Source organism: Canis lupus, chromosome 13 (genome assembly GCF_048164855.1).
Source record: "Canis lupus baileyi chromosome 13, mCanLup2.hap1, whole genome shotgun sequence".
Taxonomy (NCBI): Eukaryota; Metazoa; Chordata; class Mammalia; order Carnivora; family Canidae; genus Canis; species Canis lupus.
The window spans coordinates 10756163-10783589 of NC_132850.1; the positions used below are offsets into that span (position 1 = coordinate 10756163).

Sequence of the window (27427 nt, forward strand, 5' to 3'; positions counted from 1 at the left end):
AGGCCAGATAAAGGGACTGTGAGGATGCGGGAGACACTGCACTGGGAATCACAGTGTCCACTGCACACACTAGCCCTGTGGTCCAATCGGCAGTACGGAGTCCAGAATCTAGGATCTGCGTAACTTGGCAATCTGGGAAGACTCCTCTTGGGTTCCTTGGAAGGAAATCCCATCAATGAATGACCTCTGATTGTACTGAACCCAGATTTGAGGTCTCTTTCTGATACGAGGTTTTAGGAACAGACATAAATATAGGTTGTGAAAGAAGTTTACAAAGGCAAAACCATTAAAATAGTCAATTCCTAATAAAAGTTATAGTTCAAGACAAAAAGTATTTCAGGGAAGCAGAAGAGCACCAAAGCAGAAAAACAAAATACCTACAAAATCTCAGCAGTAATTCTGTGCTTCTTGCCCCCATAGAAAGGTTTAGTGTGGAAGACGATATTTGCACTATAGCCAGTTTTGGAACAACTGATATTGCATTCTCCGCCCAGCTCCACCCAGGGCACTGTGAGGATGGACCTGCAAAATCAAAAGCACAGGTAAGGCTGACAGTTCAGAGGATGAGAGGAGAAGTACAGCTTTGGAACAGCAGGGTCTGCTGCCAGCTGAGGGGAGGAAATGGAGTCAGCTCTACTTGCCTTCCGTACCCGTTGGGGAACGTGAGAATATAATGTTCGTCATAATCTAGACACGAGACACAGCCTGTGGGGAGAAGGATAGAGAGTGTGAGGAGTGGTGTCAAGTGGCCGTAAGGCTTTATTGTCTGGTTGATGGACACTCCATTCAATTTAGGAAAAAACAATCTTGCACCCTCCATGCCTGCTCTCCTCCCCAAAATACATGCTTTTTATGCAAACAATGACATCCAGTCTGGCCTTCTTGGTGCCATTTCCCCTCACTAGGCTAGGGGCCAGCACATATTAGAATAAAATTCTATTAATACTCCGGTACACCCCATGCGCAGAGACTTACCCTGCCCTATGTTGTGCACCCCAATTGACATGCCAAGGAATTTTGATTTGGTCCAGATATGCGCATTGAATTGTATCTTCTTGTTAAAGCACTCAGCATAAAAGGCTGAAACTGAACAAAAATTGTTTTTAATACACTACATAGCTACAGTCACCTCTCCCACTCCATCTGGAGAAAAAACAGGCTTCAGGGGGAAAATCCTTATGTCCCTCAAAGAATAGCATCGAAAGAGGCCAGGGGGTACCTAACTGCCTTTTATACCCTGTTTATCCCAATGCAAGCACCATTTAGGGCCATATGGGCAGGAACCTCCCTGAACCATGAGGCTGTAGCAATCCTGGAGACTTAGAAATCTTCTGGTCAGCACACATGTCCTTGCTGCCCTAGCCCCAACCTGGGCCCACCCAGTATTTCCAGTCTTAACACCGTTGAGCAATGGAGACATTAGGGATATACACTTTGCCCACTATGTCAGGAACATACTGTTCTAATTTATATAAACTCTCAAAATGGCTGAGGTCTCTAGAGCACAGCTCGTTATGTGTAAGATGACCGTAGAAGGATAACAAGTTCGTTTCCCACATCTCTGCTTTTTACACGCAGTTAATCAGTGAAGAGAACCTTCGGTACCTACACAAGGAACAGATAGGAGGAGCCAATCTTCATAAGGCTAGAAAAATACAGACAGCCACAAAACCAACTAAAGTGACCTCAATCGTGGAGCTTTTTTTAAAATTATTTTTTTAAGTAGGCTCCACACCCAGCCCTGAGTTCAAGAGTTGCACGTTCTCTGACGGAGCCACCCAGGTGCCCCAGCTATATGGAGCTTTTAATGACCCCCTTTAGACAGAACAGTTTGAGAGTGGACGGTGCAGAGGAGCTCGGTGACTTACTGGGTGGATGATGGGAAACCTGCTCAGCCACGAATGTCACGCAGTTTTTGGAAACCCAGGGAACTGGCCCTTCGGAAACTAGCTCCTGTAAGCAAACATAACATTTTCTTTTGATACGGATAAACAAGGGACACTGTGGATAGTCTAACAACTGGAGTCCACCTCCCCAGTGCTTAACTGTTCTCTCCTCCACACATCCCAGCACCTTACACATAATGTCATTATGGCACTTAATGTCACTGCTGGAATTACAGCTTTGTATCGGTGTCCCCCGACCAGACCTCCTTACGACATCCCTGAAGGCAAGCAGGAGGTGCCTGACTCGGCCAGGTGTGCGCAGACAGCAGGCACTTAGCAATGTCAGCCAAGTAAGCAAGGACGACACACAGCACTGCCTCTGTCCTCAGTAAGGACACACGTGACGAATCCCACAGAAAGGGAGAGAGGACTGGATGGTTTGCTCAGAGGCTATCCTGAGCCAGGGACTGTGGGCTAGGGCTCCGCAGATTTCCTCAAATCAGCTACTAAATGTTGGGGCCCTGAGGACTCAGGTCTGCTCTTCTCTCTCTTACTAGGTAAGTTCACCCAATTCCAGTGCTTTAAATGTCATCTAAACACACTAAAATCTCTAAAAGCCTCATTTCTAGCCTAGATCTCTCCCTTTAACTCCAGACTCAAAATTCTGACTCCCTGACAACTCCATTTACACGTACAACTCATGCTTTATATTTCAAATTAGAGTTCTTGATTTTCCCTTCCCCAAATGTAATATTTTTTCCTTTTTGTAAATGGCATCAATCAATTGCTAAAGCTCACATGCAGGGCTCATCTCTGATTGTCCCCTTTCTTTTAACAGTATTACCTCCCCAATATAGCTCAAATAAACTGTGTCTCTTCTGGAATAATGCCAAAACTTCCTCAGTGGTCTCTCCTTGCTTCTATTTTTGCCCCTTTCCAATTCATTTTTCACAAAATCATTACAGTGATCTTTTTAAAACAAAAAGCCACAAAATTACCACTATGGGCCACAAGGCCTTGCATGACCTGATCTCTGAATCTCATCTCATGCCACCCCTTCCATGTTCACTATATCTAGAGTATGCTGACCGACCCAACAACCCTGTTCTGTGGGTGCTGAGCATCTTTGGATACTGCCTTTACATTATCTACCCCCAAATAAAATGCAATCTTGAATCAGTATGCAACTTAAGATCACTAAAAACATCAGCACAAAACTCACTGCATTCTCTTCAGTATCATTTGGCAATGTCCAGTGACACTGAAAGATTTCACCCAAAATAGGGTTGTATGGCTTTTTGGCAACTGATCCTTTCCTTCCTGCATGAAATGCGGAGAGGTACCATTTCACAACCTGAACCATTCGATCTCTGGCATCCTTCTGGTCACTAATGCTGCAAGGGAGAAAGAGAAAATTTAATGTCTTGCTTTCTGACAGGACACAAGCTGATGCCGCCCTCCTCAGCGTGGTCCACCCTAAGCCAGGCTGAGAGGACCCAGGACCGAGACGTTTTAGAACTGAGGTATAATGTATGTGACAGAACAAACTACTCGGTGAATTTGAGAAATGTATACAGTTGACCCTTGAATGGGTTTAAACTGTGCGGGTCCTCTTACATGTGGATTTTTTTCAATAAACACAGTAAAGTACTGTAAATGTATTTTCCCTTATGATTTTAATAATGTCTTTTCTCTAACTTACTTTATTCTAAAAATACAACATACAGGGACGCCTGGGTAGCTCAGTGGTTGAGCGTATGCCTTCGGCTCAGGTCGTGAGCCTGGGGTCCCAGGATCAAGTCCCGCACTGGGCTCCGTGTAGGGAGCCTGCTTCTCCCTCTATGTCTCTGCCTCTCTGTTTCTCTCATGAATAGATAAATAAAAATCTTTAAAAAAAAAAAAAAAAAGAACACAATATATGACATATGAAACATACAAAAATCTGTTAATACTATTTGTGTTATCAGCAAGAGTTCTGGTCAGCAGTAGGCTAGTATTAGTGAAGCTTTTGGGGAGTCAAAAGTACAGACCGATTTTCGATTATGTGGGGGGTAAGCACCTTTAACCCCCATGTTGTTCGAGGGTCAACTGTACACCAGTGTCAGTCAATGTGCCCACCCATCGGGAAACCTCAAAATGATCTGTATCTAGCTCCAGTCAACCCCACTCCCAGGCCAAGGAATACAATCAGAGAAGACGGATTATAACATCCTCTATGAAGAAAAATTTCCTGCTACCACTGAAAAGCAATGTGGACTCACCTCCTTGTAAATCGGTGCCAACTTTATCTTCCCCTTTGTACATATATCTAATATTGCAAACTGATATTTAAAAGTTATGAGCCAGAATCTGGAAGCTAGACAGTAAGCTCCTCAAGGGCAGACACTGCAACTTTCTTTTCTGGCAAGCACTAGGTGCTTTAGAAAGGTTTGCCAAATTCAGATAATTGAATTTCGTCAGGAATCCATCTATCCTGTACCAACAGAAAGCTACTGAGTAACATCTTAAAAATTGGAAACTACAGTATTCAGTCAAATACCTCACAAACAGGTCCGGATGTGCAAAAAAGTCTGCATACATTTCTAAAAGAGATCTTCTTTCAAGAATGAATGTTGGGAGAACTACCTGAAAAACATATACATTTGACCCTTGAGGATCAAATTGCACTACAGATAAACAGATTGCTGAACTGCTTTAAAAAAAAAAAAAAAACCCAAACCCAAAACTCTCATTGCAATCATGGTAATACCCACCCTATACTGCCCAGGCATGCTTCTGATACCTACTTCCCAAACTATTCTGATTCAGAAATGCCCATGAACTTGCCCAGCAGATAGGAAACAGAAAACAGATTTTGAAGGTTCAGATGTCACTTTCCCTGCGCCATCTCCCTACAGCTCCCGAATCAGCATAACAATGACAAACCACATTCAGCAGCTACCCTGTGATGCCTGCTACCTGCAGGGGACTTAGACACACATCATGTTACTCAACTGTACAACAATCCTGTTCTGAAGAAATTATTATCCCTATTTTACAGTCAAGAAAAATGAAGCTCAGAGTGCGAAATTTTCTCACTGCTCCATAATGATGTGGAATTCAAACTGGGTCTGACACTAAGAGGTCTGTGCACTTTCTAATGCTGCTTTTCTACTACCATCAGTTTAATTAGGTAATTGATCTACTTACACATCTCTGTCCTCAAATAAATGATCTCCTAGAATGCAAGGACCACATGAATACTATTACACAGCAAGAAAATTTAGCATTAATTTAATGCTAATTAATGCTTTAAGTATTAAAAGAATAAAGGAAAGAATAAAGATGGGGGAATCCATGAACTCTCTCTACCATGGGGCTGAGCCCAGGAAGAAAAATGCAGAGGGGCTGGGAATGTAGCACAGGAAAAAGTATAAAGAGGAAACTGGGAAGAAGGAATGAAAAAGATCAGGAACAATCAATTATAAAAAGAGAAGAATTTCATTAGAGAATGAAAGAACAGTTTTTGAAATGTCTATCGGAATAGAAGTTATTCACTGTGGAGCACCAAAGTCAACAAAAATTCTCTTAAATTTAGTAATTACTGTATATCTGCTCTATTCAGGATCCTGTGTTAAATGTGGTGAAGGCAAAGGTAAACAGGAAAGAATACTACAAGTATTTAAATTTTAGGTGGAGTGTTGGGGCACCTGGGTGGCTTAATCAGTTAAGCGTCTGACTCTTGGTTTCACCTCAGGTCATCATCTCAGGACCAAGCCTTGCATCAGGTTCCGCACTCAGCAAAGAGCCTGCTTGAGGTTCTTTCCCTTTCCTCTCCCTCCGTTTTTGTCCCTCCTCCCTCTCTCCAAAGAAATAAATTAAATCTCAAAAAAAACCAACTTAGGTGGAATGTGACAAACATACAAGACATTCAAAGCATCCTGGAAGTTCAGGAGAGGGAAAGATCATGCTCTGCTGGTGGACCAGAATGAGGGCAGAGCTGGGAAATGATTCACTGAGGTGGAACTAGAGAAAAGCGTTAGATAAGAGTATGACTGCAACAGAGGAGAAAACAGAAGAACAAGACATGGACATGGCAGGAAACAAGACATGGAGACAGGAACTCGTGTGTAACAGCGACTGACCCAGGGGCCACTGTGGCTGGGTATATAAAGATTATAGGAGATGCTGATGGGATGACACAGCTTAGAAAAGGGCACTACGGCTCTAACATTTAGAATGTTTATAATCCAACTCCAGAGTGTACATTTTAAGTAAACATTTTCTTATGTATGTTTCCATCTTATGTATGTTCATAATGTAAATCTGTTTAGACTGGTGGGTAAGCTTATGTGCTGACTTGGTGCAACCAATTTTTTACTACTCTTGAAGAAACTACAAACTGTCAAGTAAGAATGCTGAAGAACAAAACAGAAGTACCTTTTTTTTTGTTTTTTGATTGAGAAAGAGCGAGAGCGAACAAGCGAGAGCACACGAGCACACGAGAGCACGGGGTGGTGGGGGGGAGAGGCGGTGGGACAGGGAGAGAGAATCCCAAGCAGGCTCTACCCACAGTGCAAAGCTGGACACGGGCCTCAATTTCATGACCCTGAGATCATAATCTGAGCCAAAATCAAGAGTTGAACACTTAAAAGGACTAAACCACCCAGGCCCCCCAGGAATAAGTACTTTTAATACATAAATAGCTCTTGTAAATCAACAAGAAAAAGATTACTATTACCAACAGAAAAAAAATGAACAAAAGAACTGAACAGGTCATTCAAAAAGAAGAAATGGCTAAAACCCAAAATTTTATATGTAATCAGAAAAAAAAAAAAAAAGATTTTTTTCCTCTCTACTTAAAAAAATTCTTGAGAACTCTCATTAAACAGATCATCTTCAATGTTTTTAGCCCTTATACATGCCATTATGTCAAGTAACTGGAACAGGTCTAGGTTTTCTTCAACCTGGGTTCCAGTACTTACTTTGCCGCCACTTAGGTATGAGGCAGCCCTAGAAAATAACCTAAGTTTATGTAAAAGGAGAATAATTATATGTCCTGCTTATATCTTTCTTAGAACTATTTTGAAGACCAAGCAAGGTAAATGAGATGTGACTCTGTAGTATTTCCAAACAGTACAAAGTATTTGGGAAATAACTTTAGAAAGTATCTGAAGTGAAAAGATACATTTTATAAATAGGAGAATGAGATAAAAATTTATGACATTATTGCAATACTTTGGAATACATAATGGCATTGAGATTTCAGAATCTGTTGGCAATCACAGCCATCCACTTGTGCCAGTAAAGATTTCTAAAATAGCTAATTTTTAACATTTTTGGTTAGAAAAGAATTATGTCTTTCATAATATAACAAGCACATACAATAGCTATGAACCAAATATAGATTATCTGGCGGAGAAAATTATGTGAGCCAAGGATTACACACTTGATTGTGGCAGACACTTTTGGTTGTCTGTGCACATTCCTGCTTCAACCTTTGTAACAGAATTCTGATTCTGCTCAGGTTGAGGCTATAGGTTGCCGTAAGAGTCACAGGGTCCTCCTGGATCTCAAGGGGGTGAATGCAGATTAATCTATTCCTATCATTTAACCTCCCTTTCTAGTGACTGGCTTAGGCGTGGGACATGCATAGCTCTGGCCAATGAGATTCAGCTGGAAGTCTGACGGGCCACTTCAGGAGAAGAATGTCCAACAACAACAACAACAACAAAATCCATGAAAAATTATTTTTCTGCCTCCTGACATTATTTGCCTAAGGATGGGAAGACTGGAAGTGTGACAGCCATTTTGCAATGACAAGGAGACAAGCCTGAGTGTGAAAGTCAACATGCTAAGGATGGAAGAACAAAGTGACAAAAGGAACCTAGCTTCTTTCTCACACAACTGATTGAATTAATCAATCCTAGAACCACTCTACTTCTAGCTTTCTCATTATAGGAGCTAATACACTTAGTACTGTTCAAGCTATCTTCTGAGGAGTCTTCCATTAGACCAAAACTGACCACAGTGGAAGATACAGAAAAGAAATATTTAGATGTCAACATCTAAAATTAAGCTCTAACAAACAAATTTGAAGTGAGAATTCTGACCTAGCAATTATGCAATCTAATGATCATGGAAAAAGTTCTGGGACAAACTCCTGCAAATATTCTCTTACCTAGAACATTCCTGGCAAGTATGTTGGATTCCACAAATTATTGCTGTTTCTGTTTTCATTTAGATTTGAGGTAAAAAGGTTTTATTACAGACACTTATTAGAAAGTATTATATATTAGTTTTTTCCTCAACAGCCCTCTAAATCCAAAACCAGAGTGAAGCTGACAGGTATCAAAGACTATCTAGCACTGGAGTTGATCTGGTCATAACAGAAGTGAGCATCCTAAATTTTATTAACTTTCTAAAGCCAGATAGAGCAACAATCTAAGTGACTGCAGCTCAAGTCTTTAAGATAAGAGCTGGCAGTAAAAAGACTGCAAATTTTGAAATCACAGATCATATCAGAATCTGTTTTGCTAGTCAAGTTACTCAGTCTCTATGAGTTTTAGTTTCCTCATCCATAAAATTTTAACAACACCTCTGCAGAGCTGTGGGGAGAATTAAGTGCAAGGATGAGGTTTCTAGCACAGTGGTAGGGAAATACAATAGGCACCTATATGCATTAGTCTCCTAAATTAACAGGGCATTCTGTTTAGAGAACCAAGTTTAAAATCAAATTAACATTTAAACTAAACTAATTGAGTGGCTCAAGGTTTGTCATACAATCAATCTCCCATTTGCTACATGTTCCAATCCTTAACAGCCCTGGGAGGTGGACACTGTATGTCCATCTTGCATAAGAAACGCAAAGATCAGAGAGGAAGAGACGTGCTCAAGGTCACATGGTTTGGTGATAGCAGAGGCAGGATGCAAACACAGGTCCTCTAACTTCAAGATCAGAACTCTGCTCATTTTGATTCTGGACAAACCACACTGCTTTAGGTTTTATCCAAACTACTAATCAGGCCCAACATTATTAATTAATTCATAATATAAGACCCCAGTAAGACCCAAATCTTACTTAATTCATATTATCCACATATACTATTTCTATGAATTCTAGCTTCATGTATTTCACCCATTTGTAAAAATTCTCAGTTTACTCATCTACATATATATTAAACCACAAATGTATAAACGGAAGTTATGTCATTACGCTACATTTTCAAGCCACATTCACTACACAATCACCGAGAACCCGCACATACACAGTAAGACTTAACAGCAAATGCCAAATTTGTTTCTTACCTTAGTCAGATCCATTCCAAGCCTAACCTGTGACAAGAGATGCATGATAACACTTTTGTGCTCTTCTACTGATCCTGCCTCCCCTTCATCATCTCTATCATCATGTGAGTCAAAAAGGTCTAAAATAAAACAGATCTGCTTAGACTGGTGTTAAGTCAGACCAACCTGTGATGCTACCAGTGTCACAAATCTTTTTTTCAAACAAATATTTTTAGGAAAAAGAGTCAAATTCTCCAATGTCACTTACCAGCTTCACTTGTTCCATTGGACATGGAGGAATTAAGCGACTCTGTGGTATCTGGGCGCTTCAGACTATTTCCTGAGCTGCTGTGTGTCAAGACTGAGGCAGATCCGGATGAACTGAAAAACCAGTAATCACCTTCTTAAGCAACTGAGAGTCAGAGTAAGGCATTAACCTACAAGGCTATCTGAAACCAATACAGGCCGATCAATGACAGTGAGCTGGTCACACATACACAGTTCCGAACCCTTCTTCTGAGATTGGAAACTGTAAAGTGTGAGAACTAGGTTTCCTGTCTCGTGCTTTACGAGACTTTTTTTGCATAGTGTGTGCTCAACCAAATCATGCTAAAAGGTCATCAAATATTAGTAAGATTTTTGCTTCTGCATCTAAGTTTAAAGCTAGAGTTCATTTTCTTGTCACGTTACTTTACAGAAAAATATAATTCTCTGCAACAATTTCTAGAACCTCAAAAATTGCCAAGTCTGTCATACTTAGTCTCAGAAGATGTTTTCTCTGTATTTTTGAGATCCTTTGATAAAAGCCCACACTGGTATTTAACAGTATTTCCAGTCACTTAAAAACTGTATTTGAAATAACAAAATACAAAAGCACGGTATTTTTTACAAGCAAATTTATGGTAACTGAAATTATGAGCTGGTTAAAATATTAATAGGGTCTAAACAAAGTTTCCTCTATTATTATACTTATAACTGTAACTTATCCAGAATTAGTTGTATATTAATAAAATAATCAAAGTCATAATTTACTTATTAAATATAAAAAGAAACCAAATTTTTCATACTGCAGATATTATATATAAAATAGTATACACATGACCAGTTTTTTGTTACAGATTTATGGATGCAAAGCATATTATATATTCTAATTTAAACACAGTTTGCCCTAATTACTTACCTTCTTTTGATTTATTTAATAAACTTCATTTTTAGAGCAGTTTTTCACAGCAAAACTGAGTAGAAACTACAGAATTCCTATGTGCTCCTTTCCGCAAACATGCCCAACTTCCCTCCCATATTATCAACATCCCACCCCAGAGTGTGCTCACTTGTAATAACTAATGAACCTACACTGGCACATCATTCTCTGACTTGATGTCCACAGTTCACATTAGGGTTCACTCTTGGTGGTACAACAGTCTATGAATTTTGATAAATGTAGAGAAGTATACATCATTATAGTATTGTATAGCTGCACTACCCAAACAATCCTCTGTGCTCTGCCTACGTTAGAACATTCTAATATTACAGTATTAGAACAATGTGTATTCTAATTTAAACGTAGTTTGTCCTAGTTACTTACTTTCTTAAAATCCTTAGGTAACTACTGCTTCTTTGATAATTTAGTAGTATACATCACAAGGTACTGAAACTAATGTCTACCTCACAGCTTTGAGAGCCAATGGAAAATATGAGTAAAAGACCTAGGTAAGAGAAATCAAATTAAATAAATCATTAAATAAAAGAGCTGCATGAAAGTTATTTTCAAAATGTTTTGTGGCTCTTTGATACATCATCAAAATAGAATCAATATTTTATTTTTTTAATATATTTATTTATTTATTTATTTATTTATTTATTTATTTATTTATTTATTTATTTATTTGAGACAGAAAGAGGCAGAGACACAGGCAGAGGGAGAAGCAGGCTCCACGCAGGGAGCCCGATGTGGAACCTGATCCCAGGTCTCCAGGATCATGCCCCTGGCTGTAGGCAGATGCTAAACCGCTGAGCCACCCAGGGATCCCCTAGAATCAATATTTTAAATCAATAGATCAAAAACCCCAAATCCTTTCAAATATGTATCTTATTTTATATACAATTCTAAAGGTTAGATCTATGCTGTGCTTTTCTTTTTTACTCAGGTAAGAAACCATGTCTGGGCCAAATGAAATGCTCAAAATCTCTCAAAATGAAAAAAAAATGGGATCCTCATTTCTCCATAATTTATTGCAATCGGGACCAAAAAATTTAAAGAATTTAATTAAAAAATAAGAGCAACATTGATAAGAATAATACGCTTACAGGAAAGCTTTATCTGCAACAGGCTAACCTGTATAGTATGTAATCATATCATAAATAAACTAAACCAAAAAATGTGAAGTGCTGAGCTGAATTACAGTAACAGAATCCAAAGTCTTACTGAGCCCCTTGGTAAGAGCCAAACACTGTGTTTTCATCTCCATAACAATCTAAGCTCCCTAAAAACCCTACACAGTATTATTCTCTTCACACATGGATGCTCAGCTCAGAGACTCAGTGACTGGCCTCAGTTCACACGGCTGGTAAGTACTGGAGCAATTTCAAATCCATGTCTGGCTCCAAAGCACAAGTTCTTTCCAACACGGACTTTCATCTAGTTTATAACCGTGTACAGCCACACTGCTCACTAACAGTTCACACTGAAGCTGCCATTGCTACAGGTCTTCGGAAAGTGCATAGTGAAAGACTTAAGTTTTCCAGTTCTCTTTCTACAGAGACAGAAAAACAGTAGACAGAAACTTGAGCTGTGAGTCCGAAAATAAGTAGTAGCAGCCGATGACCAGCAGGTGTCACAGGCTCAATGCCCAGCAAGGTCAGGCAGAGAACATAAATACGTGAACTGGGCTAGGTAGTAAGGAATACAGCCCCAGGGGCCAACACACTCCATTTGAATGGACTTAAGCCCATTTAAAAAAACAACACCCTGCCCCCAAATCAACAAACACCTTGATGGCCAAATAAACCATCTGCAGTCCCTACCAGTTTGGGAATCCAGATTAGGGCATACAAGGAGAACATAAAACTGAGGGGAAAAAAGGAATCCAATGGGTTAGCAGGACATAGAATTTAACCCTGGATCCTTTCAAATGGGAGGTTCATCAACTGTGTATTTGTCATGGGATGGGTACCAGGAAAGCCCAGAGAAGGAAGCTTATAATAGAAGGAGAAAAGAAAAAAGCCTATGAGCCTATAGGTGACTTTGTAGACATGCCCGTTACAGGTACAATAATAAAATTTTCTATTTTATAAAAATTTCAGGAGAACCCCTTGAAACTGGGGCCAGACTCTGATGTTAAAAAGAAGCTAACTAGGGATCCCTGGGTGGCTCAGGGGTTTAGCGCCTGCCTTCGGCCCAGGGCATGGTCCTGGAGTTCTGGGATCGAGTCCCACATTGGGCTTCCTGCATGGAGCCTGCTTCTCTCTCTGCCTCTCTCTCTGTGTGTCTCTCATGAATAAATAAATAGGGAAAGAAAGAAAGAAGAAAGAAAGAAGAAAGAAAGAAAGAAAAAAGAAAAGAATGAAAAGAAAGAAAGAAAAGAAAAAGAAAGAAAAGAAAGAAAGAAAGAAAAGAAAAAGAAAGAAAAGAAAGAAAGAAAGAAGAAAAAAAAAAAAAAGAAGCAGCAGCTAACCAGATACTACAAGCTCTCCTGTATACAGTTATATGCTTCTGGACGATAGAGGACTCTGTTTTGATATTCAGTTGTAACTTTAAGTACAACTGAATATCAAAACAGAGTCCTCTAGTTCAATGTGAGATACTATCCTTAATTCCATTCAAAGGAAACTTGCTTGGAAACATCAAAAATCAAAAATAAGCTTTACTTTGGATTCCAAATGCTTATTTCCTTTTAACCCCACTGTCATAAAAAAAACAATTTACAAAATTAAATTGAAATTCGTGGGGTACCTCGGTGGCTCAGTGGTTGAGCATCTGTCTTGGCTCAAGTCATGATCTCGGGGTCCTGGGATCAAGTCCCACATCGGACTCCCTGCAGGGAGCCCCCTTCTCCCTCTGCCTGTGTCTCTGCCTCTCTCTCGGAGTCTCTTATGAATAAACAAAATCCTTAAAAAATAAATAAAGTGCTATTTCTATTAGCAAACTGCTAATAACAGTTTCTCAATAGTTTATTTTCCCACATATATCATTAAGAAACCAAGATGCTAAACCAAGCCTTTGGGCTAAACTGGTCTTGAATTGTGGGTTCAAATTCCTCTTCCTTTAGTCTCCTGTCTTAACAGATACTGTATCACACCCAAGTCACAGATATTTCATTCTCCCCCCACATTCAAAAACTAAATTTGATCCACTAAGACACAAAACTTCCTGAACCAGTCATTATTCTCCTTACAAGTTTTGAGATTTTGAGCAGTTATGATCCATATATAGGAATACTATATTTCTCAGTTCATGTGTACGCTTAAGAAAACTAGAGTCCCACACAGTATTTCTCACTAAAAGAAACCAAGATTTGAGGCCTAAGGACTAGGTGGCTGATGGTACGGGGCTTACAAACTCACATAAAATCATTCCCAAATTTGCATTGTCATACAAAGCAAACTCCAAGCTATAACAATATACCAACTCCTGAAAAAGCAGCAGAGTTGGAAAAAATACCCAACAAAAATTAAGCCAACTATCTCTACAACACAGTAACATTAAAGCAAATAAACATTAATTTACTTTCTATATATTTGAGTGATTACATGCCAAATACTTTATTAAGCACTTGAGTGACATTATTCTTTTTTTTAAGTTCTTTTTTTTAAGATTTTATTTATTTATTCATGAGAGAGAAGAGAGAGAGAGAGAGAGAGAGAGGCAGAGACACAGGCGAGAGGGAGAAGCAGGCTCCATGCAGGGAGCCTGACGTGGGACACGGATTTAGGTGATCTAACAGAAATGGAGGAGGGGAAGGAAAAAATCAAGGACATGAAGCAGGTCCTCTGGAATGAAGTGGTTTCTGTGATGTCAGAGCCTCCAGAGGTGAAGTCCACAGAAGATGAGGACGGGGTTTATGAAGAGTCCCCAAAACAGGAGGGCAAGGAGGAAGACAGCAAAGATGAGAGCACTGATGATGCTTGTCCCGAAGCTTCAGAGGGAAGCAAACCCCTCAAGCTTTCTGAGAGCAAAAAGGTAACCACGGTCAAAGGCTGGATTGAGTGGGAAGTGGGCTCTGGGCTCCCTCAGGTGCCCTTGTGTGGAGGGGTGACCCAGCCTGAGGATGGACGTCTGTAGGAGCAGAGGCCAGCCAAGGCCTGAGGCGCAGCACTTGGGGAGAGTGCAGATGGAGCCTGAAGTGGTGGAGGTGGGCTCTCCACGAGAGATGGTGGGCTCAGGCCCACGTGCTGTGGACCTATGGCTCAGAGATCTCCTTTCCTGGGAAGCGGGGTGGGGCTGTTGCCATCCTACCTCCTCTCACTTGGGTGGTAGCCCTTGTTCCTCACGTCAGGAGGGCTCTTCACCCCTCACCTGGCGCTGCGCTGAGGATAGGACAATGTGAGGCCTGCTTCAGGCCCTCAGCCTGCATTAGTGGCTTGGTCCTGCTTCCTTGAGGTGCCCTGTTGGGTTGACCTTTGTCGTTGCTGTCAGGGGTGTGGGGAGGCTGCTGTGCCTTACAGGTTCTGTGTATTACAGGGCAGCAGGATGGGGGCTGGTCAGAACTCGATCCTGGGTCTTCAAGATCAGGCCCCGCGCTGAAGGCGGAGCTAAACCTCTGAGCCACCAGGGCTGCCCCATGACATTATTCTCATTTAAATGTTCACAATGACTCCTTGAAGTAGAAACCATTGTTATCCTCATTTTACAAATGAGGAAACTGAATATTACATAGGCTAAATAACTTGACCAAGATCACCCACCATTGTTTCTTTTTAAATTTTTTTTTAAAGATTTTATTTATTTATTCATAGAGTCAGAGAGAGAGAGGCAGAGACACAGGCAGAGGGAGAAGCAGGCATCATACAGAGAGCCTGATGTGGGACTCGATCCAGGGTCTCCAGGATCACGTCCTGTGCTGCAGGCGGCGCTAAATCGCTGCGCCACTGGGGCTGCCCTTTAAAAATTTTTTAAAGTAATTTCTACATCCATTCGAGTGGGGCTTGAACTCAAAGCCCAGAGGATCTAGTTGCATGCTCTACCAACTGAGCCAGCCAAGTACCCCAAGACACACACCTTTGAAGCAAACCAGATTCAGAACCTATTCTTTCCGAAAAAATCCAAAAGCTTAACCACAGCAACACCTACACCAGTAGGGTGTATTTTGCTTATCAGCTCTCGTGTCAATGACTTCACACATATAAAGCCTTGTCTGTGCATAGAACACACCTAGCTTTTTCAATAGTGTAAAACAGGTCTAATATTTTTGAATGAAGGAAAACCTATTATTGGTATCTATCAAAATCTGCTTGCTTAGTATCTCTGGAATCTACACGCTTCCCTCATTCCTGTGCAATTACCATAGCTAAGTCTAATCAACATTTCTCAATTTACTACCTGGTTTAGGCTGATCTCCTTACCTGTAACACAGCTCCACTTCATTCAAATCTACATACCTAGGCAAATCTATTTTTCTAAAACGCAGACCTGACCAGCAACTGCTAATTTTTGTCAGAAAATGTTCAAAATTCATAAAAGGCTAGAATCTTAGATGACCTGCCCGTCAACCCCTTCTGTATCTTTTTTTTTTTAACAACTTATGCTACTGCCAAACTTAACAACTTACAGATCCCCCAAAGAAACCCAACTCCCCACCCTTTGCCTATAGGCCTGCCTTAATAAGGTTCTAGCTTCAAGAAAACATTTCCACTTTTCCCTCCTTACCACCATGTTCCTTCTCCTTACTCATATTCTTACTTAGGATCACACCCCCTCCCTCCTCTGTGAATCCTTCCCTCACTTCTAAGGACTCCAAAATACTCCCATGGCTTTCTGGGCTTAGCCTGTATGACATTGGATTATTAATGTCTGTTTGTTCTCCCAATAAACAGCAAGTTCCCTGAAGGCAGAAACTGGGTCTTTTTTCACCTCTGGATCATTCCTCCACTAGTATAATGCCTAGCTTACAGGTGTTATCTCCACTCTAATATAAAACAAATATTGGTGCCCTCTTACTTGTACAATACTTCCTAGCTTTCTTGCTTACTTGAACCTCTGCTAATTTTGGCGCTACAGAAATAATGCCAGGAGTTCAATGAACAATACTGGCATATTACTTTAGCTGATGCTAACTTACTCTATTTGAATGAAGTCAAAAGTAAAATCACAATTCTCATAGAACTGGATTTGCTCAGTAAGTCAATCACAAAAGACGCTTAACGAGTGCATCATTCACACCAGTCTCAAAATCAGATTTTTAAAATCAAGAGCCATTTAAATACACAGAGTTCATTTACTTACTCTATTAAGCGCTTTGGGGATGAGCCACTTTGGTGGAATTCATCAGCATCATAGAATTCATCTTCACTGCTAGAATAAGAGAACTCAGGGACAGTGTTTGGAGACAAGTTGACATGGCTTGGAGAAGTCAAACTGCTACTAGGTGGTGAGTGCCCACTGCCTAGGAAATGAAAATACCTTAAATTAAGAGACAATGTTGGTAATAAAGGGGAAAAAATTCATGGAGATGGGGTCAAAACAGACTTTTCTAAAATCAAGAAAAATTAAGTTGGTAGAAGTCTTTACACCCTTTGTAAAGAAAATCAACATTTAAACTAGACATAGAAAAAGGCAAATCATGTCATAGAATGGGACACAGACTTTTAAATGAAGAACTGATATGTTCCCATTCTATAATGATCTATAATTAGAAAGGGAACTCTTTTGATTATAATCACAGTGTTTGAGTGCTGGGGTCAAAAGTCCCACAACAAATACAGTATCAGGGGAAAGCCGGGATTCCTATTTTATACTGTAGGATCCAGATATTTTAAAAATGCAGTAGCGACACAATGAGAATGCACAATGGAAAGAATATCAAAGACCACATGAATGTTAAAATATTGCCCAGGATATCACATCACACATTCACATTAGTCATTATGTTTCAGCTGTCACATTAAAACACGAAAGCACCACACATATGCCAAACTCCTTTTCTACCTAAATTAAAGTCAGGTGTCTGGGGCTCAGGAGCAGAGGAAAACAGAGGTCTACCACGGGAAGAATGTGGAAAAGGAAAGAAGCAGGAAGAACATGTTTCTGTACCTAAGTAGTCTAAGGAAACTGAAATGAACAGAGAGAGCCACAGAAAGAAGACTACTAGCTAATCTCTGTGATCATGATCCATGGTCTAGTAACAAAATAAAACAATAAAAGTATCAAACAATGGAAAACCTGGGTGGCCCAGCGGTTGAGCGTCTGCTTTTGGCCCAGGGCTTGATCCCGGAATCCGGGATCGGGTCCCACATCAGACTTCCCGCAGGGAGTCTGCTTCTCCCTCAGCCTATGTCTCTGCCTTTCTATCCAGCTGTGTCTCTCAAGAATTAAAAAAAAAAAAGAAAAGAACAAAGTATCAAACAATGGAAGACTACTGAGAGTAATTCAACAAGAATTTACAGAGCATCTACAACTCTCAAGCAATTTGAGCTTAACTCCTACAGATGCCTGGCAGAGGTTAGATTTAATTAGGTCAATGCTGACAGTCTAAAAGCCAAGGCCATAGTCCTAGAAGTTGAGAAACAGCAGCAATAAAAATGAATCCTAGAGGGGTGCCTGGGTGGCTCAGTTGATTGAGCGTCCACCTTGAGCTCAGGTCATGATCCTAGGACCTGGGATCAAGTCCCACATCAAGGCTGTCTGCTCAGCTGGCAGTCTGCTTCTCCTTCGGCCCCTCCTCCCCATTTGTGATTTCTCTCACACATACATATATGCATGCATAAATAAAATCTTTAAAAGAAAAACAAAAACGAGGGACGTCTGGGTGGCTCAGTGGTTGAGCGTCTGCCTTTGGCTCAGGTTGTGATCCCAGGGTCCTGGGATCGAGTCCTGCAACAGGCTCCTCACAGGGAGCCTGCTTCTGTCTACCTATGTCTCTACCTCTCTCTCTCTCTCTCATGAATACATTTTTTAAAATAATTTTTAAAATTTGAAAAACAAATCCAGAGTCACCCATGGATTTTTAGCCCACCCTTGTGTCTATGGTTCAATAATTAGAGAAAAAGCACATCCACCTGCCACATTTAGTTGCCTAGTTCACAAAGATATTTTAAAAACATAACAGAAAAAGTCTGCCACCAAAAAAGGTAATCTTACTGTGGAAATTCCAAAAATAGTTCATCTTAGCAAATGACTCTAAATTCCTCCCCCGCCCCTTGGCCCCCTGCAATAGTGGCAGTAAGATGGGAAAGAGGCTTTCTCTTGCTGAAACAGGTATTTTAAGAAAGCCTCCAAACCATCCAGGAATCAAAAATGAAAAGTAACATGCAAACACTCCAGGTGATCACACAACTGAAAATCTGTCCAAAAAGAAAATGTGTTTGGGAATTGCAAACAAAAGAATTGAGTTATCCTTTTTTTTTTTTTTTTGAGTTATCCTTATAAGAAAAACAAACAATATTATTTTTCTCAGTTGTTACCTTATTTCTTTTTTATATTAGAAAGTTAAAAGTGAAGATGATGAAATTAGGTTGAAAAATTAAGACATAAATCATATGTTAATTTCATTTCTAAAATGTCTTTAAATTTACCTACTCAAAAATGCTGTATTTAAAAAATCTGAAATAATTTATATTCTAAATTACTTATTATAATTATCCTAGGGATCCCTGGGTGGCGCAGCGGTTTAGCGCCTGCCTTTGGCCAGGGCGCGGTCCTGGATATCCGGGATCGAATCCCACATCAGGCTCCCGGTGCATGGAGCCTGCTTCTCCCTCTGCCTGTGTCTCTGCCTCTCTCTCTCTCTCACTGTGTGCCTATCATAAATAAATAAAAGTTTAAAAAATATATATAATTATCCTAAATGTACACAGAAAGAGGGCTCACTTTTTCAAAGTTTGTAACTAATTTTATGTATCTCCAAATAGACAATTTTGGCTGTGTTTCCAAACTGACATAATCCTTTTAGTAAAAAGTGAGAGATTTACACAATCTGAAAAGAAACCAGAATATCCTTTTTTTCTTTGAGAGAGAGAGAGAGAAAGAAAGAGGGAGAAGGATAGGGAGAGAGATAATCTTAAGCAAGCTCCACAGTCACTACATGAGCTCCATCTCAAGACCCTGAGGATCACGACTCGAGCTGAAATCAAGAGTTGGACGCTTAACCAACTGAGCCTCCAAGGTGCCCATGGAGTATCCTTTCTTAAAAAACAAAACACACAAACACACACACACACACACACACACACACACACACACACAAAACAAAACACAGGTACTGTTTTTAAAATGAACAAAAGGTGATACAAGTAATGAAATACAGAAAAAAAGTCAAACATTTCAGCCTTATTATGCAAATTGCTTATCAGCATGTTCCGAAGACCTTCAAATAAGAGCTATTTTTGCTTTCTTTCTAAATTCAGAAGCCCATGCTGTTTAATATTAAAGAAAAGTAATATTTTTCTTATGTAAAGTAACAGCATCAGCATCTTTACCAACTCAAATTTCAAAATGGGCTAATGTCACAAGGTAATTTTTCATTATTACAGAGGAAAAGTCTTGTCCAAGAAGTAAATCTGTGGAGGAACAAACAGGGGCTTATCTCCTACTTCCCCAAGGTATAATAGGGACAAAAGCACTAAATTCTCCTTTGAATTTGGTTCAACAGGTATCTCAATGAAAACTAATCAGTATCTAATACAAACACTGATAGCATCCCTGTAAATTACAGAAAAAATAAAGATCATAAGTCTAAATAAACAGAATAAAATTAAGATGAAGTATTTCTTTTTGCTTATGACAAAAAATATGAAAGAATGATAAATCTAACCTTAAAAAATATATATGTGCCAAAAGTGGCTGTACAAGGATATTCACTGAAGTACTGCTTGTAATAGGAAAATACAGGAAACAACCTAAATGTCTATAAGCAGAGAAACAAAAAAAACAAAACAAAACAAAACAAAAACAAACAAAAAAAAGCAGAGAAACAGGTCATATGTGCACTGGCAGCCACAAAAAGAACACTGTAGACCTAATGGTATAAACACAGAAAGCAGTCTAAATGTTCTGTTAAATGCAAAAAGAAAGACATAGAAACACATGATGTCACTCAGGTTAAAACAATAAGAATACACAATATATTTTCACAAAACTGGAACGAATAATTCTAAAATTTGTAGAGAACCACAGAAAACCCCAAATAGCCAAAGCAGTCCTGGGAAAGAAGAATAAAGTGGAATACCTCCACTTACATTACAATATCAGATTTCAATATATACTACAAAGCTGTAGTGATCAAAACAGTATGGTACTGGCACAAAAACAGACATACAGATCAGTGGAACAGAATAGAGATCCCCAAAATGGATCCATGATTATGGAGTCAATTATTCCATGACAAAAGAGGCAAGAACATACACAATGGGTAAAAGACAGTCTCTTCAATAAATGGTGCCGGGAAAACTGGACAGCTGCATGCAAAAAGAATAAAATCGGACCACTGACTAATACTATACACAAAAATACACTCAAAAATGAATTGAAGACCTAAATGTGAGACTTTCAAGCATAAAAATCCTAGGAGAGAGAACAGGCAGGAATTTCTCTGACATTGGCTGCAGCACATTTTTTCTAGATAAGTCTCCTGAGGAAAGGCAAACAAAAGCAAAAATAAACTATTGGGACTACATCAAAAAAAAAACCTCTTTTGCACAGTGAAGGAAACTATTGACAAAACAAAAAGACACTGTACTGACTAGGAGAAGATATTTGCAAATGACGTACCTAATAAGGGGTTAATATCCAAAATTATATAAAGAACTTACACGACTCAATACCAAAGGAACAAATAATCTGATTTAAAAAGGGGCAGAGGACTAACATTTTTCCAAAGAAGTCATACAGATGGTCAACAAACATCTCTCATGAGTCAGTGAAATGCAAATCAAAACCATAATGAGATTTCACCTTATACCAGACAGAATGGCAAGTAGTAACAAGTCAAAATGACAAGTGATAACAAGTGCTGGAAACACTAATCCAAAAGATATACACACCTCTATACCTACTGCAGCATTATGTACAATAGCCAAGATATGGAAGCAACCTAAGGGTCCATCAACAGGTGAAAAAAGAAAGATGTGGTGTGTATACACACAGAGAGAATATTACAGAGTTATAAAAAAGGATGAGATTGTGCCATTTGAGACAACATGGATGAACCTAGAGGGTTATTATGCTAAATGAAATAAGTCTAACTAAGATAAATACCACATGATTCCACTCATAAGTGGGGGAAAAAACCCAACACCCCCCACAAATAAACAAACAAAAGGCAGAATCAGACATATAATACAGACAACAAAATGATGGTTGCCAGACAGGAGACAGGTGGAGGGTTGAGCAAAACAGATGAAAGGGAGAGGGAAATACAGAATTCCAGTTATGGATTGAATAAGTCACAGGAATAAAAGGCATAGCATAGGGAATGCAGTCAATAATACTGTAACAGAGACGTAACAGGACAGATGGTAGCAACACACTTGGGAGAACATAGCATAATATATACACTTGTCAAATCACTAAGTTGTCACATGAAACTAATGTCACATTGCTAACTATATATATATACTCAAGAAAAGACTTGGGGGACACCTGGGTGGCTCAGTTGGGTTAAGCAGCTGCTTTCTGCTCAGGTCATGATCCCAGGGTCCTGAGACTGAGCCTCACTGTGGGCTCCCTGCTCATCAGGGAGTCTGCTTCTCTTTCTGCCCCTCCTCCTGCTCGTGCTCGCTTTCTCAAATAAATAAATAAATAAATAAATAAATAAACAAACAAAATCTTTAAAATAAGTGAAGTTTTTAAGTAAAAAAAAAAACCAATATAGGTATATACGTACATATGTACATGAAAATACATGTAAACACATGCAAATGAGAGGGAAAATAAAGGAGACTTTCAGCTTTGTTCTCTACACTTTTGTACTGATTTCTTTACAATAATAAAGTATACAGGTCTGACTCAAGCAAAATTCTTTAAAAAGCCAATAAGATCTTAAAATAAATCTTTTCCTAAGGTAAACAATATTCTGCAATATTTTATTTAAAATGTAATTATTACTAGAGCTTCTGGCTCTATCCACAAAGTATAGAACTGTAATGGTAAAATTATGGTATCTCCATCACAAATATACAACACATTTCACCCTTTTTTCCATCAGTCATCACACACAAATCTTAAATGTTAATGAGTTATGAGAATTAAAGAAATTACACAAATCTGTACCTGTACTATTGGGTGTTGGAGTCTGATGATGTCCCAAGGTAGCTAAGACAGGTCCAACTGGTAGGGAGGATGGGCGTTGCTCTGACTTACACAACTGAGCAGGTTCTAGAAGATTTGAACATACAAAAGAAGTTAAGAGAAAAAGCCAAATACACGTGTGTTAACTGCAATTGTATGGAATTCAAAATTCTAAAGATCAGTAATTTTTGAAACTGTCTTCCATTAAGTCAGTCAAGTTCCATGCTACTCCTTCCTGACCTTCCATCCCCTTTAAACTCAATGGTGATATGCTACCAGGTAGTAAGACATTAGGCAGGATATCAAGAGACTAATCGGGATCCCTGGGTGGTGCTGCGGTTTAGCGCCTGCCTTTGGCCCAGGGTGCGATCCTGGAGACCCGGGATCGAATCCCACATCGGGCTCCCGGTGCATGGAGCCTGCTTCTCCCTCTGCCTATGTCTCTGCCTCTCTCTCTCTAACTATCATAAATAAATAAATAAATAAATAAATAAATAAATAAATAAATAAATAAATAAGACTAATCACAGCAGCCAAAATCTCAATAAAAATACTCTATAAAATTAGTAAACACGGGGGGGAGGGGTGGGGGGGCTCAGCGATTTAGCGCCACCTTCAGCCCAGGGCACAATCCTGGAGACCCAGCATCGAGTACCACGTCGGGCTCCCTGCATGTAGTCTGCTTCTCCCTCTGCCTGTGTCTCTGCCTCCCTCTCTTTCTCGGTCTCTCATGAATAAAATCTTTGAAAAAAAAAAATCAGCAAACACTTCTGATGATAAAGTCTTTCTAAGCATCAAACCACATAAAATCATTTTAAAATAGGGTACATGGGGCGCCAGGGTGGCTTAGGCAGTTGAGTGGCTGACTCAATTTCGGCTCAGGTCTGGTCTCAGGGTCGTGGGATTGAGCCCTGCATAAGGCTCTGCACTCAGCAGGGAGTCTGCCTGAGATTCTTCCCCTCTCCCGCTCGTACACACATGCGCGTGCGCACGCTCTCTCTAAATAAATAAATCTAAAGAAATAAAATAAAATAGGGCAGTAGTACTTCTTTAGCCCCACAAAACATTAAGCTCATTTTCTTAATGAATCCAAATTCACAAAAGGATTTCATGTACTTTTACATATTTTTAAAGGCATTTTTTCATTACAATTTCTGACTTAACCACATCATTGAAAAAACAGAGATGCTGGATACAACAAAAGGTAAGAAGAACTGGTTACATGGGTATTGTCCCTAAGCCTTCATTTGCTAGTTAAAATATTATTGATCACTCTATACTTAAAAATACACGTCTATCTAATAGGCAGGCATCACAAATGTCATCCTGTCCTTCTATTACCTTAGAGTCCACCATGAAGAAACCATTTGTATTCTTCATAGTTATAAAAAATACCCCAAAATATAAAGTTCCCGGATTACCTTCAAGTAGACCAAGGTAGATTAAGCTTTCCTTCGTAGCACAAATGCTGGGTCATACGATTGTGTCCCACCAGCTAATTCAAGTATTAGTTTTCCTTCCATATCACTTTGAAAATCAAAAGTTATTTCACTGCATTTAAAAAAACCTCAATACCAAAAATATTATCACCTTTTCCTAATTCATTTTCTGCTGTACCACTTTGTGACTTCTTTTACTTATTAAAAAACAAAAACAAGCCCTTCAAGATTACTATGACAGCTGTACAAATTAAGCTTTTTCTAATCAATTAATCTGAAATATTTTTGCAAATACCATACCTGGAGGTAAGACAGTCTGGGTGGGCATTGTGTTGATCACAGGTTCCAAGGGACTAGGTTGATATATTGCATCTACAGGATTAATAGTACTCTGAGATAAAGAAACACAGTATAGTTATTTTTAATTAAATGCCCTTTCAGCGCTGACCCTCCCAAATGTATGAAATGCCCACATTTCTGACAGCAAAGTCCTTAGGGTAGCTATATAGATAAGCGGATCAAAATGGAAAGAGGAAATAAAACACCTCTATGATACAGAAGTCTAAGAGTTTTTATTAAAAAAAAAAAAAAAAAAAAAAAAAAAACCTCAGGAAGGAGGGATAGTGAAAGAATCTCTGTCATATAGGAAGGTAAAGCTAAAAGGAAAAACTTGTCAAGAGTTGTAAAACGGTGTGGGAAAATTTTAGGAAGCCAAAACAGTAACTTCTAGATTCAGTTTGGTGCTTGTCACTTAATTCTCAATTCACCACAAATACTGTTTCTCTATCAAAGACAGAGAGAAATGTTCTCTCTTGCTTTGCTATCTTTAAACATTACAACTCTACCTGGTGAATGTACTTGCACCACTAGGACTTTATCTTTCCACCTCATACCACTACCACCTTCTATTGTGTCACTGCACACACTGCATAGGTATCTAGTTTTACAGTCACTAAAGGCAAAGAGATATATCTTCTAACTGGGTGGTGCAGAGAAGATGGCTTTCTTTTGGAGGATTAAGAAGAAAAAAAATAAACATTGGGATCCCTGGATGACGCAGCGGTTTAGCGCCTGCCTTTGGCCCGGGGCGTGATCCTGGAGACCCGGGATCAAATCCCACATCGGGCTCCCGGTGCATGGAGCCTGCTTCTCCCCCTGCCTATGTCTCTGCCTCTCTCCCTCTCTCTCTGTGACTATCATAAATAAATAAAAATTTAAAAAAAAAGTTTAAAAAAATAAAAATAAAAAATAAACATGTAGTTGCAATTTTAGAGGAAAAAAATCTAAATTTTTCTGATTTCAAGCCAAGAACTTATTCTGCCAGCATGATGACATTTTAAAAACAAGACTCCGTAGTTTATTGATTTTTTTTTTTTTTTACTTGGAGGAGGTGGGTATGTTTAAACTGAGGTCTCTGCCAGAGTAAAGTTTACATCTATCATTTAAAAGACTACACCAGATGAAAACCAAAAAATGAAATAGTCCTTTTCCATGCGGCTCACAGTCTTAACTGATAGCTCTGGAAGAGAGAGAACATTGCAGGAGATTGTATTCATATCACATAATCGTATTATAACACCATGGCTCAAACTCTGAATTCACACTGTGAAAAAAGATAAAAAATTCCAATGTCTCTAATTCAAACTTTAAAAATACTTATCTCTGGCTTCTTAAGAAATACGCAAACAACATATTTAACTTTTTTTCATTTTAAACCAAATATAAGATAACATGCTTATCCTTTCAAGTATAACCATGAGATGGTTTTGAAGATTTTGAAGTTTCCAGACCTAGACAAGCTGGCATCTGTAAAGTCTTGGGGCAAAAAAGGGAGGGCTGCCTCCTGCTTTAGAAATACAGTCTAAACAGAAGTCATTCAGTTATCATAAAAATAGGGTCACTCCAACTATAAATCTTCAAACTCTATTTTCAGATGGGAAATACCAATAATAAAATTTTCCTTTCTTTTTAAAGAAGTTGAATCTAAGGGAAGAGTAAAAAGCTGAGGAGGAGGAAAGAATAAGAAAACGGCTGTAAGTGAGAGAAGTCATGTTGCAATTTGTTCTAATAAAAACACAAGGTATACCACAATAGCAATGACAGTTAACACAACATGTAAAATCTAAAAGTAAAATAGAAACTGATAAACAAATATTAAATAGATTAAGATATGTTTCAATACTGAATCCCTCCCCTTCTGCTTTCATCTGGGAAAAAAAGAAGTTTGACAAGAAATGTAGCATTGTGAGTTATGCCTTAGTCATAAAAGCTGTATTTTCACACCATAATTAACCCTTCATGTTAACACATGCAAAGTGATTCAATCTGAACCAACACTTAGAAAAATTTTAATATTTTCCCTGCAAATGATTGCTGAAAGATGGCCAACTTTAGGAGCTTAAGGAAAATTGCAAGAGTCAACAACAAAAAGCAGTGAGTAGGTGAAGAGAGGAATTTGTGTTGAAAAATGAGTAGAAGTTCAGGCTTCTCCTGACATGACTGGTTATAATGCTCTGCAGAAGTAAAGGGAAACAAAAAGATTAGATTAAACTTACTATAATTCCATCTGCGTGCTTCTCCGCATTACACTGGTCCTTAAGGAAAAATGTTAAAAATATTAACTTCATTCTTTTATTTAAGTAAGTCCTTGTGTACTTTCTTCCCTATTAAGAAACCTTACTTTACTAGTCAGTAACAGTGTTAGAAAACCATTTCTCTGCTTCTACTGAGATTATAATTCCATTTGTACATTGCTAGCCAAACATAATTCTATCATTGGCTACACAACCACCACCAATAGCATGGCAATTATTTTTCTAAACAGATCCTTAATTAAGTTCATTATAGAAATATCCGATGAGACTGTGTAGTCATAGCAGTACCAACTATTAAAAGCAGATATACTAATTTAGGATTGAAGATAATTTTATAGTAAATTTTACCAACTACCCACAACCCTAACACTCTTACTGCACTTAAAAGGTATAAGAATCAGGGCAGCCTGGATGGCTCAACGGTTTAGCACCGCCTTCAGCCCAGGGCGTGATCCTGGAGACTCGGGATCAAGTCCCACATCAGGCTCCCTGCATGGAGCCTGCTTCTCCCTCTGCCTGTGTCTCTGCCTCTCTCTCTCTCTCTCTCTCTCTCTCTCTCTCTGTTTCTCTCATGAATAAATAAATAAAATCTTTTAAAAAAACAAAGGTATAAGAATTATATACCCATGGTATCCATGGAATGACCTAGAAGTTAACACTAACAAATATTTTGCATTTATTATTCCAAGTGGAATAATAAATACTACCGATTCTATAAGGTAGGTACTACTAATATTGGACATATGAGAAAAATGAGACAGAGGGTGGAGAGCCAGGATTCCAAAAGTCTGATTTCAGAAT

At 39.1% G+C, this 27427-nt stretch overlaps 1 protein-coding gene across 9 annotated transcripts in view; it reads right to left on the reverse strand.

Annotated features, from left to right (window-relative positions):
• Positions 1-27427, reverse strand: part of OSBPL9 (oxysterol binding protein like 9) — a 160756-nt gene that overhangs the window by 5183 nt on the left and 128146 nt on the right. For 6 of the 9 annotated variants that reach the window (XM_072772117.1, XM_072772114.1, XM_072772120.1 and 3 more), the window contains 12 exons: positions 26588-26626; positions 24333-24423; positions 22576-22680; positions 16594-16753; positions 9421-9533; positions 9174-9292; positions 4426-4511; positions 3109-3280; positions 1869-1953; positions 976-1086; positions 642-705; positions 382-522 (listed from right to left, as the gene is read on the reverse strand). In XM_072772117.1, the coding sequence (XP_072628218.1) occupies positions 382-522; positions 642-705; positions 976-1086; positions 1869-1953; positions 3109-3280; positions 4426-4511; positions 9174-9292; positions 9421-9533; positions 16594-16753; positions 22576-22680; positions 24333-24423; positions 26588-26626 (1286 nt within the window). The remainder of the gene's footprint in view (positions 1-381; positions 523-641; positions 706-975; positions 1087-1868; positions 1954-3108; positions 3281-4425; positions 4512-9173; positions 9293-9420; positions 9534-16593; positions 16754-22575; positions 22681-24332; positions 24424-26587; positions 26627-27427) is intronic. The other 3 variants (XM_072772118.1, XM_072772115.1, XM_072772122.1) reach the window with 1 other exon arrangement.